The sequence below is a fragment of the Pelodiscus sinensis genome, chromosome 1, assembly GCF_052426305.1.
Source record: "Pelodiscus sinensis isolate ZL-2025 chromosome 1, ASM5242630v1, whole genome shotgun sequence".
Taxonomy (NCBI): Eukaryota; Metazoa; Chordata; order Testudines; family Trionychidae; genus Pelodiscus; species Pelodiscus sinensis.
The window spans coordinates 190,541,523-190,556,666 of NC_143052.1; the positions used below are offsets into that span (position 1 = coordinate 190,541,523).

The 15,144-nt window shown below is 44.0% G+C and overlaps 1 protein-coding gene across 6 annotated transcripts in view; it reads left to right on the forward strand.

The window, feature by feature from the left end:
• The window catches only part of DOP1B (DOP1 leucine zipper like protein B), a 97,099-nt gene extending 90,891 nt beyond the window's left edge, over positions 1-6,208 (forward strand). For all 6 annotated transcript variants that reach the window (XM_089773894.1, XM_075911637.2, XM_075911610.2 and 3 more), the window contains 3 exons: positions 400-558; positions 1,335-1,464; positions 4,316-6,208. In XM_089773894.1, coding sequence (XP_089630020.1) covers positions 400-558; positions 1,335-1,464; positions 4,316-4,573 — 547 coding nt within the window. In that variant the 3' untranslated portion in view covers positions 4,574-6,208. The remainder of the gene's footprint in view (positions 1-399; positions 559-1,334; positions 1,465-4,315) is intronic.
• Positions 6,209-15,144: the final 8,936 nt, after the last annotated feature.

Below are 15,144 nucleotides of genomic sequence, written 5' to 3' on the forward strand. Positions count from 1 at the left end.
ACAAATTGACAGAACATGTCCAAGAAACTTAAACCTTGCTCAGAACCTTGTAGGAAGAGCTGTGGTTGCTCTCACTCAGACTGGAATTTCTGAAAATCACAGTAGCATTTGCAACTTGCAAGCAAAGTTGCATATCAATGTCTGGCAGTAACCTACAGTAAATGCTGTCGTTAGGGCAGCTGATGAGCAATTGTTTTTAGAAATGGGCTACTTGCAGGGAAAAAATGGGTGAAGGGATTAATCTGTTTTTGATTATTTTACCATGTAGCTTTCTTTCTCTAAATGTTTAACTAATGTATAGTAAAATTGTACCTTTATAAATGACACTAATCCTGTTGAGCAGATAGAAATATTTAATGGTTTTTTTAGTAGTGCTTTTCTTCCTGGTAAATCACATAGGAGCAACAGCAAAGTAAGCAGACAGAAAGCTTCGAGTGATGGCAGTGGCCCCTTACTTTCAGACATACAACAGAATGAGCTGTCCTTGTATTTATCAGCTTGTAAGTTTCTGGACACAGCACTTTCTTTTCCTCCGGAGAAGATGCAGTTATTTCAAACGTAAGTCTCCTAGTTACTTTTATTTATTTATTTATAGCTCTACGGCAACTAGAACTGTAGGCAACTTACTTTTAGTGCACCATTTTAAAAATATGTAAATGTACTCTAAAGCTCTTATTTTCTTTCCCATACTTAATAAAACTCGTCAGTTTTTTTTCCTTGTCTACAAGTTTTTACATAGATATGAGCATAACTTGCTAGATATCTGATAAATATTTAGCTATGAGATGTTGAGAAGATTTTGTTTCCAACACTGAGGGTGTCTAAACTACATCCCTTTTTTGATAAATGCCCCATTTCAAAAGATCCTGAGGAGTACAGGATCTTTCAAAATGGGGCATTTCTGTCGAAAATGCCCCATCTAAACTGCCAGCTTTTGTTTTTTTTGAAAGCCCCATTTTGAAAAAAGCGGCAGCTGCCATTATGCAAATGAAGCGTGGGATATTTAAATCCCGGCTTCATTTGTAATATTGACGTGCCTAATCTACATCCCTTTATCGAAAAAGGAATGTAGTTTAGAGACAGCCTGAGAGAATTCTTGGGAGAGAGGAACAGTCTGTTTCATTTTCACTTGTATCTATATGGGGATGTTCTCCATCCTTTCAATATCTAAACAGAGTGACCATAAAATACAGCTCTTGTAACAAAGCATGGGAGAGGATGGTCAGAAAAACTATCAAAACAGGATTAGAAAAACTTAGTGCTGTTTGTCACTTTTTTTAATTCTAAGAAAGGGATTTGAATGATTTCTGACCTGTACAATACGTTGGTTTCAGGTACAGATGGGCCTTTGTTCCAGAAGTGGACACAGAGACTTGTACCATGACCTCTCATATAATGGAGAATCATCAGGAATGTACACCGCATATCCTTAGAATCATGGACTTGTTAAAGCTGAAATATGGGGTAAAGAAAACACTTCCTTAGATACATATTGTCTGTTGTTAAATCTTATAACGTTAAAGTCAGCTGGGCAGTAAGTTTCTGTTTCCATATTAAAAGGCTGTATGGCTTTAAAATCGATCTATCTTGACAGTACTCTTACTATATTACATTTAGATTATTTTTAAGCTGCAGCAAGGATCAGTTGATAAGTTCAGGTTATTCACTATAGACAGATCTGTCTATCATACAAGTAATATCTCCTGGCAAGGGTCAGACTGGGGAAAAAAAATCACTGTAGTATCGCAAAATGAAAAACTAATCACAGGAGATTAGGCATGCCTTCATAATACGAGTTCAGATTTAATATCTGATGTCAAATAAACAAACTCAGTTGAAGTTTTATTTAAATAAGGAAATCAATCTATACATTATACAGAAATGAAAACATACATATCAGTCTGCAACTGGAGAAGTGTGGCAGCTCATTTCACTTCAAACTCAGTCCCTGAAGTTTACCCCATAGACTGGTTTAGATCAAAGAAAATCCTTCAAAATTTTTATTTTCTAGGGCTAGTCCTGCTGAAATATCATTTCTCAGGTATTAATTTGTATATTCTGAACTTTTAGTTATATTTATTATTACTGACCCAATTTGTGACTATAATTTGTTCTTTAAAATTTAGACATAAATCAATATATTAGTGGTTTGCTGTTACATTGATTGTCGCACTTATCACAAATGTTCCCTGTCCAAGCAGAATGGATAACTAAATACAGTTGCTTGTATCAATTACAGACATTCATTGGTTTAAACACAGAGATATTTGGCCAAAGAGTCATGAGTTTTATACAAAAGAATAATACAGTATTAACATTCACAAGGAGCAGCAGCATCAAGATCTTATATGATATGATCAAAAATTGAGTAGTTGATGAGAATATTGTCATTTTAAAATTGTAGGCGTCACCATCAGAAATCCATGGAGATGAATGAGGTTATTCATGATTCTCAGAGCCACTGTTTCTTCTTGTCTGCAAAATCCTGCATACACTAACCATCGGTTTCTGTCTAGTTCTCACTTGATAGCTGATGTAGCTTTGCAAGCATAAAGGCATTCTTTTTAATGGAGGCTGAAATTCTGGAGTATGGAATGAATTCTAGAGAGAGATACCAATTTGCTATATTACTGCAAATCTGTTCATGTCACTCCTGGACATAAGAGAAACTGCAGCTATTCAGGTTTTCTGATTGGATATTGGAGTACCATTTCTCCATGTATACCATGCACTGTGAACTGATAACTTAAAAAAAATTGAATTCTTATAGTACAGGAGATAATACATATTTAAACCTAACCATCTTAAATGAGACTAAAATGTAATCTCAAATACACAATTGTCATACATATATTTTAAACTAATTTATCACTAGGGTCTTACCAGATTCACAGTATGAAAAACTCATCACAGACACTGAAATCTGGTGTTCTCCCTTCCCCACCCCCATGAAATCTGGTCTATTGTGTGCTTTTACCCTATACTATACAGACTTCATGGGAGAGACTAGAATTTTTCAAATTGGAAGTCCTGACCCAAAAGGCGGCTAAGGATGGGGGTCCCAACATTTTGTTAGGGGGTGGGGGGATGCAGTATTGCCACCATTACTTCTGCACTGCCTTCAGAGCTAGGTGGCTACACAGAGGCAGCTGCTGACAGAGGGCCCAGTTGTGCAGGCAGCTGCTCAGAAATAGGCTGCCAATACTATCTCATCCCATGCCTTCAGAGCTCAGTGCAGCTCCGTGAATGAGCTAGATGTTCTTTGTGAAGTGCTAAATCAAATTCAGCCTGAACTTACACCTGTGCAACAACCCCTCCCATCCCCGAGAAAGGCAGCAGAGTTGTGAGAAATATATAGGCTAGATTTGGACTGCAGAATCTTATATCCTATACACAGAACCTTATTGTGGCAGGGAATCTCACACATTCAGTTAATTATGCTAAGCTCCATTATCCACTAATCTTCTCCAATACTACTCCATGCCAGACATCCAATATGTATGCAACCCCTTCACAGAAGTGGAGACCGGGATGGTTTGGAGCACTTGGGGGGGGGGGCACAGCAGGGATGTTAAATTGCGGATAACCAGCTCATCGAGGATCAGAGGATGCTTGCTATCTGCAGAGCTGCAGTGGGGTTAGCTCCTGGGGCCGGCGCGAGCCAGGACTAAGCAAGGTCCCATGCTGCGTCTCTGCCTTTTAAACATAGCGAGAGCCAGGCACCTCTTACTACATTTAAAGGGCAAAGCTGCTGTGCCTCTGCCTCCCCTGCCCCTCCCCACTGCAGAGATGGTACTTGGCAGGGGGAGGGACTGGCTTTTAAGCAGGCAGAGGCAGGGTGGAGCAGCAGCAAGGCTTGAGAGAAGTGGTGGAATGGAGGCTGGGCGGAGCAGGGGCAGGAAGTGGCAAGGTGGGGTCTGGGGCAGGGGTGGTTGTCCTGTGCCTGAACACACACACCCCAGGGACAGCCCTGCCCAAAAGTGAAGATTCAAAGCTACTCACCCAGTCCTTTAGGCCCCTTTCAAGACCTATTTCTAATGTTTGCAGAACAGCACTCACTGACAGTGCCTAAGCAGTTGACCATAATACGCGTTGTTACTCTCACTTTTTAAAGTTAAAATTCCACTTTAAAATCCAGATAACTGCTATACAGATTCATCTTGTGATGCTAGAAATGCCTGGTTTAGCTTGCTGAAGATCTCGCATTGATTGAAAAATAGTATTTTGCGCAGATCTCAACCAAGTTATGTCATAGAATAAACCAGCTTTCTGCGTAATACTCAATAAATCTTCTGGTTTGTATGCTTGTTTGCAGGAAACAATCGTGAATGAGAGAACTTCAGAGAAATGTGAATACCCTCTTTTGAACCTTCGTTCTATAGCCAGCATCACACAGTTAATACCCTTCTTCAGGACTCTGAGCTGTGCTTTTAAGTCTCAAGGTAACAGATCTCAAAATGCACAGAGTTCAGCATCTCTCTCAGTGGACGGTCCTGTTGGCAACAGTGTAAGGATCATGAAACAGCTAGAAGAAAGTGTTCAATGTGACTTTTTGGAAAATCTGGAAACTTAAGACAATTAAAGGACAATTCATTTATGTTGGTATAAATAGTGAAACCAAGCTACCAACCTCATTGTCAGAGAGATTTATTAATGATTTTTGTAACTTTTTCTATCACACCCCCGGCTTTGAAATGGCAGTTCAGCTGCTTTTGGCATTTCTGGGTTTGTTTGGAGGTTTTTTTTGTTTGTTTTTGATATTGGTATTGGTATAAAGCACACCTCCCTGAATCTTGTTTCTTCCTTTGGATTGAATTATGAAGACTTTTGCTCAGCTTCTGTAGAAGAAAAAGATAACATAACTTAGTACCAGTGAAAAGTTGTTATATTCTTCTTCATAATGGAAACCTTTATAAAAAGCTTTCAGTCCTATTCAAATAGAAATATTTTGGCTAATTAAGGCAGGGAACAAATTTATGAATTAAAAAATTGGGAAACTAATACTTTTATCTGACTTAGACAACCTTTCTTCTAAAAGTAAAAAAAACTAATGTAACTTTCCAAAAACTGCATGTCCATGTTCAGCTTGCATTTATAGATGCTTTTATGAAGCTGTTTAAATGCTTCTTATAGAGCTTTTTCCTTAACAATTGCCCAAACTTATTTATCTACTAAACTTCTACAGAAGTAAACTAAATTACCAACAGGTGTATTTTATCAGCTTTAACATGATGTAAGTAATGTGCAGATCTACTGCATTTGAAATCTCAAATCTGTATAGTAATACATTCTGCAAGGTCAGTGATTATTTAATTTAGAAGACAGACCATTTATTGTAGCATTTACAGTAGCATTTATTGTAATGTCTATAGCAAAATTAAATTATTCCCATAATTCATAAATGGTCACTTTTCTAAAATGAGAACTTTGTTCAGAAATTATTCCTTCATGGACTAAAATCACCTTACTGCTTTAAAATGGTGATTTAATTAAGGTAGTTCTGTAAAAATGTAAACTATTGTATATAAGAATCTTACAGAGCTTGATGTGTACGTACATTAGGTCCTTCATAGAGACAACACTTTCAGAGGTGATCAAAAGCAAAACCTTTTTTCAAATTTTGAAGACTCTTTGTACAGGTAAATAAATGTTTTTGCAGCTGTAGGTGGTACAAGAGATAGGAGAAGGTAGTTCATGGGGTTGTGACTGAGAGGTTCAGGAGAACCTCTGAATTCTGGTGGCAAAGCAGTTCAGATGGATTTTAGCAGAAAGGAATTGACTGGCTTGTCCTCCCACCACACGGTAAGGCTATAAATGTCTGCACTACCTAAGATGCAGTGTGTTTGATCATAGCTTCATGGTGACCATCCTGGCAGTTACCTGCTAGAGGAGGATTACAAGATTTGTTTTAATTGAGAAAGCAAACTTTACTGAATTTTCAAACTGCCTGTTAATCCAATGAAGTGTAAAATCATTAAGAACAACAAATAAGATAATAAATGTATATAGATTGAATTATTTTGGGGCATTTGACATTTTTCATGTTTGTCAGAGAAAAGAGCTTTATTTTTTGTGTTTTAGTGCTGTCATCTCTAAAGAGACTTGGTTTTGTGCAGTACTAGTGATCAACTGCTCAACGCTACTAGTGTTAACTGGAAACTTCAATGCCAAGCTAGACAAGTGAAGATTTTTTTTTTTTTATTTCAAACATACTGTTGCACTTTTCTATGTAAAAATGTTTCAGTAAAATGTAAAGGCATTGGACAATGCAGACATACTTTTTTGAGATTTACAGAGAAACACAGGAGTCTACATGGAAGTCAACAAAAATATCAAAGTAAACTTAAGTTTTTCATCTATTTTGGTACAAAATAAAATGGTAAAACATACACAACATGCTTTAGTGTAATTGTACTATACCATTGACCAATTAATAGTTATTTACTCATAGTCCTATGTCAAATTAAATAATTTGTAAACTTTGGTATAATTAAGTCAACTAGTAAAAATAAAATTAAGTTTAGTATTGCTTGCTCATTATGAATGTGAATTATCAGACTTAGAACATAAGAATGGCCATACTGGTTCAGACCAAACGTTCCCTCTAGCCCAGTGTCCTGTCTGCCCACCAGTGACCAGTACCAGGTGCCCCAGAGGGAATGAACAGATCAGACAATCAAGTGATCCCTCCGCTGTCACCCATTCCCAGCTTCTGACAAACAGGCTAGGCGCACCATTCCTGCCCATCTTGGCTAATAGCTTTTTTTTTTTTTTCCCCTTTTAATGTAGCTTATTGACAAATTAGATCTGTGGAAGCTGTTGGCCTAATCACAGGAACAAATTTGTAGTACAGTGGTGGCAACCTGTGGCCCGAGGGCTGCATCTGGCCTGTTGGGGTGCTATGTGTAGCCCGCAAGACATTTTGTTACTGTTGCCCAGGCAGGATTGCCAGATTCCACAAGTTTCAATCAGTTGTTTTTTTCCTACTGGTATCACTAAAGTGACACACATGTAAAGCAAGGGCACGTGAAGTGAGGTACAGGCAGTCCCCGACTTACGCGGATCCGACTTATGTCGGATCCGCACTTACGAACGGGGCTTTCTCGCCCCGGAGCTCACAGGCAGCGGTCAGCCACCTTGACCTCCGGGCGAGAAAAGCTGCTCCCGGTGCCCCTGGTCTGCTGGGGACCGTCTCCAGCAGACCAGGGGCACCGCGAGCAAACCCGCAGCCGTGGCGGGGTCCCGCGCTTCTGAAGATTTGCTCTGGCAGACCGTCTCCAGCAGACCAGGGACACCATGAGCAAAGCGGGTCCCGCGCCAAAGCAAAGCCTCAGAAGCAAGGCACCCCTGCCGCTGCGGCTTTGCTCCCCGTGTCCCTGGTCTGCTGGGGGGGGGGGGCGCAGCTAGTGTGCCCCCCCCCAGCAGACCAGGCTTTTGTTGTGGACCCTGGGGCAGAGCAGCTGGGGCGCTGCCGGTTGGTCCCACAGCGCCGCTCTGGGCACTACTGGACCAACCCGGCAGCACCCCAGCCCTCTGCCCCAGGGGTCCTGATTCAGCCGCTGCTGGTCAGTTTCAGCAGCGGCTGAATCAAGACGCCTGGGGCAGAGCAGCTGGGGTGCTGCTGGGTTGGTCCAGTAGCGCCAAGGAGCCGCGCTACTGGAGCAACCCAGCAGCACCCCAGTTGCTCTGCCCCAGGCGTCCCCAAGTCAGCCGTTGCTGAAACTGACCAGCGCTGACTACAGGAAGCCCGAGGCACAGTTGTTCTGCCCCGGGCTTCCTGGAATCAGCGGCTGATCAGTTTCAGCAACAGCTGACTTGGGGTTCTTAAGTTGAATCTGTATAAGTCAGAACTGGCGGTCAGTTTCAGCAGCGGCTAAATCTGGACGCCAGTTCCGACTTACATACAGATTCAACTTAAGAACAAACCTACAGTCCCTATCTTGTACGTAACCCGGGGACTGCCTGTACATGGTGCTTGTACGAAACTTTGACTGTGAAAGCTGTACACTCCCTCTGCATCCAATCAAAGTGCTATCTCTTCTCAAGCATAAATCGCTATCCGACTGGAGCAGAACATTTATTAAAGTAGGTATGTTACTTATAAAATGTTTTTGTTCAACGTAATAAGCGAATAAGACTCTACTCAGGGCTTTTGGAGGCAGCCTTTGTTTTCAGTTAGTGATTTCCCCTTCTACCTAACCCAGGTGAACTGCTTATATCAAGGGGAGCTGTCCAGGGTGGTTCACCACCAGATCTCTCTCATTCCTGGTCCTCAACTCAGTTACAGATCTAAACAGTGTGTCCTCCCACAGCTGCCAGCACAGCTTCCTTTTGTACTTTTGAGACCAGCATTACCTATGTGCTGGACAAGTGTCTTTGGATTTTTCCTTTTTCTGTGGTTCTCCTTTTTGCTGTGAGATAGTAGACTGCCCAAGCTTCAAATGTCCTAAGTATCAGCATTCTGTTACTTTCTAACAGGTTTCCCCACATAGCAGCCAAATAGCATTAGACATTACACCGCACCCTATAGGTGTTTTCTCATACTTGATTTTTGATGACCACCTTGTAAAGACCAGATCCCTTGGCATAGCACTTAGCTCTAAATCTCCCCATCTGCTACATGGCATTCTGTTTGTTTTCGTGGTTCTAAGGACCTCTAGAGGAGTGTCTGGAGGTCACAGACCCATAGGTGCAGAATGGCTGGTTGCACTACAGCAGCAACTGACTTTTAAGAAAAAAATATTAAATTTTAAGCGTCTAAGGCAGGGGTGGGCAATAATTTTTGACAGGAAGCCACTTCTGAAATTTTTGAAGTGGCCCCAGGCTGCCCTAGAAAGGGTGGAGGGGAAGAAGCGGGGCCAGGACACTTCCGTGCTTCCCCACCCACAGACCTTGATTGGACTGTGCGTAGGGGAGCATGTGAAGTCTTTGCCCCCCTTCCCCCCCCCCACGTCCTGAGAGAACCGCCAGATGTTCTGAACAGCTAGTGGTTCCCTCTAAGCGCCTGCACCCCTCATGTTGGGCGGAGACTGCATGCGCTTCTCCCTTCCCACCTAATGAGGGCCTGGGGGCAGGGGGAGCATGTGAAGTCTGCCCCCACCCTGCAAGGCAATACCACACTTAGAGCCAGCTGAGCAGCAGCTGGCGGTCAACTTTAAGGGCCGAGCCTCTTTCAGGGCAGGAGGAGACTTTGCACACTCCTCCTGCCCCCAGGCCAATCAGGGTTTGGGGTGGGGAGAAGCATGCAAAGTCTCTTCCTGCCCTGCCCTGTCATTCAAGGAGCATGTGATGCTTCTGAAGGAACAGAAGTTTGACACCACGTAGATTCAAGCACGAGGCCTTTTATTACATGCAGCTGATGAAGTGTCACTTCGCTTATTGGGCTCAGTGAGACTGGCAGACAATTGATTACAATAGATTATATAGGGTGCCAATGGGGGGAGAGAAGCAATGGGGTAGAAGCAGGGGCAGTTGAGGATTTTTGTGGGGCCCAGGGCAGCACAATTTCACGGGGGCCCCCCCTTTGACACAGTGCATGTGCGAGGCTTCTTGAAGCACGGAGCCTAGGGTGGCTGCCCCACTCACCCAGCCCTGCCCTATATCCGCCCCTGGGTAGAAGTGCCCGAGCCCCTGGATAGGTTCTAGCAGCATGGCAAAATGAGCACAATAAGCCAGTAGTCTAAAAGATTACATGAGTGCTCTCTGCCCATAGCTCAGGTTCACATGTTTGTTAATAAACAGCTGTTATTTCTCAGGTGTTTTCTTGTAGAAAGCAGGTTAACTCCTGATTTCAGGTCCTTAGAAATGACGGGTGGCACCTCCGAGACAGGTTTGCTCACAGGTATATTCCTGGATGGTCTTAAAGCAAAGAACAGTAAACAGTACACAGCAATGGCAATTCTGTATAGTTTATCAATGCACCCCTTTGAGCTTGGATTGGCGTCTGTGAGGGGAGGACACCGTCACTCATGCTATTTTATTAGCATGAATCCTGGGTGGTATAAGGGGAAGACGTATTATCTCTTCCTGAGCTGGGAAGCAGACTGCGAGGCCCCTCTTAATGAGTCATGTGCATGTAACTCACTAGTTCTACGGCTACATTGTAGCCTGCTTCCGGAAAAGCTTATGCAAATGAAGCACGGCATGGAATATTAGCATGCTTCATTTGCATAATTAATTAGCAGCCGCTTTTGCGCAAGAGGATCTTGCACAAAAAGGAGCTGTGTAGATGACTCCTTTTTGTGCACAAACCCCCTCTTGCACAAGAGCTGTTCTTCCTGAAAAAATGAGCCATCTACACAGCTCCTTTTGTGCAAAAGCCTCTGACACAAAAGCAATTGCTAATTAATTATGCAAATGAAGCGTGGTGATATTCCACACTGTGCTTCATTTGTATAAGCTTTTCTGGAAGAAGACTACAGTGTAGCTGTCGCCTATAAGCCCCAATCACCTGGAGTTATGCTGTTTTAGCTTGTTTTATGCCTCGTAAAACAAACAAGGTTGTTTCCTGCTTATCTCAACTTTTCTTTACCTGTGTATTGTCCATTGTTAGGTCCCAGGCCTCAGACCAGACCTGTCCAGTCTGGGCGTATGTGAGAGATTAACAAAGACTGTGGTCGGAATCTTACATACGTATTACTAGGATCTTGGCCCTTCACTTCTAAGTGCTGCACACTCCTTGCAGGACAGGGCCAGGGCAGGAGGAGACTTCGTGTGCTTCCCTCCCACCCCCAAACCCTGATTGGCCTGGGGGAGAGGGAACAATGAGACCCCTGCAGGCTGGATCAACCTGCTTGGTGGGCTAGATCCTGCCCATGTAGGCCCTTTTGCCCACCCCAGTCTAAGGCCTATTTGTGACATTACCCAGGGGACAATCTGGACTGCTGCATGTCCATCTCCTCAATTCTTCAGTCTGGGGTGCCCTTTACGCTGCTTTGCTGTGCAAGCCACCACTCTGGGCTTGCCCAAACAGCTTCCAGCATGTAAATTTCTCCTAGCTATTAAGATGAAGATACATGGTTTTAACCAGGTTAAAAATATTAAATAGTAGCAGAAATACCCAGCATCACCCGGGGAAAATATAGTAAAAGATGTGATAAATGAACTACGTCAATTACATTAACATAGCATATTTTATTGGAAATACTTTTCTCTTTAGATATTACTTTACGAAATTAACATAGCTAGTCATGTGCTTACAAAACGACAAATCCCATAGGGTCTCTTTTCTCAATCCCCACAAATCAGGAAGGCCCATCTTCCCTTAAAGACTCTATGCAAACCAATGCCTGCAGCCTCTTTGCCAGAAGCCCTGAGAAATGGAGGGGATGTCTCCTGGGCTCTGCAACAGCAAATCACTGCTCCCCAAGTAGCCACTCCCTGAGTGCCTTCAGCTCCATGGGGCAACCTGAATGGACTTCTTGGTGGCAGCTGGACCAGTCGCATTGATCAGACAAAGCGAAAGACCTTCAGACAAGGTGCAATTAGTGATATCTAGATGATCAGAACATGCAGCACCTGCACGTACCTGTTCTAATGAGAATAGACAGTTGTAAGTGGACCTCCTCAGGCTCCATGGTGCTCAAGACCTTGTCCTCCTACCTACCTCCTGTTTGTACAGTGAGCTGAATCCTGCAAAGTGCATAATGCCCATGGCACTTGCTGATAACGCACACAGCCCTGCCAGGAGAACACACGCAGCCCAAAGGAGGGCGAGTGGTGGGATGGCTCATTTGGATGTGGGGGGAGGGAAGCAACTGTAATTTCCAGAAGGGGTTCAGTCGGAGACCGGCTGCGTGAAGATGTTGAGAGGCTGTGAAAGCTGGAGGCTTCTCCCAGCCACAATTAGCAAGGCTCGACCCCAGCCAGCATCAGCCACATTTGAGTCTGTCCTGGAGACCTGCTGGTGCCCTAGTATAGGGGAGGTTGCTGATTCTCTGCCCCACTGCAGCCTCTCCCCCAGGGGCTTTCTCTTGATGGTGCTGCAGGTGCCCACATGCTTTATCCTCTAGGATCTCATAGTTGCAGTTTATGTGACACACTTAACAGAAGAGTCCAGCAAATGCCTATGATCAGGTGCCACTAAAAGCGAATTATCAGTGGGCCCAATTGGGGCTTTGGAGGAATTGATTTTGAGATATAACCAATCCAGTGATTTAAATCAGGAGTATCTATGCAAAATGTTGTGGTTCTAGCTCTTACCATTTCGGAGATCTTTTGGAATTATGTGCAGTGCAGCAACAGTTCAGCCTTTCAAAAGATATAAATATCTTAAGGAGAGCAGGGAAAGTGGTGCTCCCCCAGCAATTTAGTTCTGAAGGGTCCTGAAATCTTAAGGGTGTGTCTGTCTGTCTTTTGGGGGTGGGGTGGAGTGCTATGTGAAAAAGAACAACTATGATGCAAACTGCCACAGAGATTCCGGGCTGAAAATATACATAAAATCATCAGTTTTTTAAAAGGTCCAAGAAAAGGAAATATCCACACAAAAATGTGCTAGTGGAGAGTTAGAGTGAACAAGTATACCTATTGCATAATGAATAAATAAGCCATAGTAGCTTTTGCAAAACAGGATGTGATGGCGCAGTCGGGGTTCCCCCGATCCTGCACCCCCATAGCCGCCAGAACAGTCTCCACCAGCCAGCAGAGTAGAGGGGTTTATTGAGTTTCCAGAATACAGTACAACATAGATGTGGTGTGTTTACAGGATTCAGGGCCAGGGTGTTTCAGACCCGTTGGGTTAGGGGTCCATCACCCCTAGTCCTCAGCACCAGCAATCTCAGTCTGTCTCCCTCATGGTTCCAGCCCCCGACTGACCCTTCCCCCGAACACTCACTTCCCTAGTTCCCTCACTGCCTGACTGGTTGGGTCTTTGTCTATGTGACTTAGGCAGCCCACCTGCTGGGCAGTGCTCACAGGCGGAGGCCAGTAGGGGTCATCCACAGCACACAACCCAAGCTCAGCAACCAGAAAGGTACTGACACTACATCACAGCGCAGGTGGACACCGGGACACAGAGCAGACAGCACCCCCACTATGCCACACAGGGCAGGAACAGTCTTGTACAGTCCCTAGTATAAGTGACAGGATCCTAAGTACAACTGCAGTAACCCATGTATAGCACTTAGAAAAATAAGAAGATGCAGATTTTTGATCTGAGCAAGTGGGTCTGGCACACGAAAGCTCATCATCTAATAAACCATCATGTTAGTCTTTAAAGTGCTGCATAGCCCTGTATTTTGCTTAAGAAGATGCAGAACTTCCTGGTTGGAGCCCAGTGGTAGCTTACATAACCACATACTAAATGCTGTGGATCAAATTCTTAGGTGTTTACTCACACTGAGTAGCACCTCGCTCTACAAGTTTTCTCTTTAGATTTCGGTATGACCTTGTGACTAGCTTGACTATCAGAGTCTGACCCCAGGTACTATCTTTCTTTACAAAAGTGCAGATTAAGTGAGGCTAGGCTTTAGAGAGGAGCCCAGGTGCAATCCCCAGAGCACATTATTTAAATGCTGCTGAAAACACATAGTACACTGGACAGCTTTGAGGTTTGCCCCGTCGGTAAGTATAGAAAGGGTAAGGTTTGCTGTTGGCTTTTTAATGTTTAAACCTAGAGAATGACATTTTAAAGTGAAAATGCACCCACGAAACTTCATGATACTATCTACATGTTTCGTTAGTCTTTAAGGTGCTACCAGACTATTTGTTGCTTTATTTTGAAATAACTCCTAAAATAACTATTTCAAAATAAAACATCCACACTACAGCGAAGTCTTGAAATTAATCCCAGGCAGGCTATGTTAATGTGGACGTGCTACCTGGACTTAGAGCCCCAAGAAGCACTGGTGAGTAATTACTTGAAATGACTCCGGGGAGTAGTTATTTCAAAATAGCAGGAGTGGAGCATCCACACTAACGTTATTTCAAAATAAGTGTTATTCTTTGGGGGAAACAGGAGTTATTATTTAGAAATAATGCTTGCAGGAGAGACACCATCATTGTAAGAGGTCTCTGAGGAACAAGCCTCCCCCCTTCCAGAGTTGAGTGGACTGAGCTGGGGGGAAGGGCTAAATGGCTTGAGTCAGCCTACTTCACACTTGCCAGGTGTGAGCTGTAAGACTGGCCCAACCTGCCCCTTTCCCCCTTTTGTTTTAAGGATAGACCTAAAGCAGACTCCATGAGGAGTCTTTTTGCTAGTCCAGTGGAAGCTGGAATATTTTGCCAGTCTAGGTGGTGGCTAAAGAGTTTAAATCACTAAGAGCTGAAATCACTGGTTTAGCTGGGAGCCAGACCCGTTGCAACCAGCGAAGCAGCTGGCAGGAATGACTGGCAAGCGACTGGTAGAAGTGGCGGCAGCCAGGGGAGTGGCTGGTGGGAACGACTGGCAGGCGGCTGGTAGGAGTGGCAGCAGGCGACCAGTGGTACGGCCGGTAGGAGCGGTGGCAGGTGACCAGTGGAGCGGCCGGTGGGAATGACCAGTGAGTGGCCGGTAGGAGTGGACCGAGACAACTGGTGGAGCGTGGTGGAGTGGCTTGTGTTAAAGACTGCTGCAGAACCCTACGGTTCTATCAATCTCCCCACCCCCTTTCTGCCCCAGTTGGGAGGTAAAACCCTGCAGGTGAACTTTTGGACTCTGGGCGACACTGACCAGGGACAGAGACTTTGGGGTGTAGGACTTTGGGACATCGGTGATTCTTGGCTGGGGGGCCTTAGCTCATGGTTTGGGCTATGAACTCTGTTTGTGGTATTTTCCCAGGTTAATGCCATATGACTTCTCTCTCTGTTCCATTAAATGTTTCTTTCCTACACTCAGACTCTATGCTTGCGAGTGGGGAAGCATTGCCTCTCAGAGGCACCCAGGGGTGTGTGAATTTCCCAGGTTACTGGGTGAGGGCTCAAGCCAGTTCTGTGTGAGATTGACCCCTAGATATTGAACCCAGCCCTGGTTGCTGCCGGGCCTACCCAGCAGAAGGGTTACATACATAAGATAATTGCTGGGCTATTCATTATAACAAACATAGATAAGTGAAGGCAATGCAGTTAGTATTAATTAGTTTCATGCAGTGCAGACGCATCTTTGATCTTAAGGTTAATTAAGCAGAGGTACAGACAGATGAAAGCAATATCCATAACATTTCCTTGATT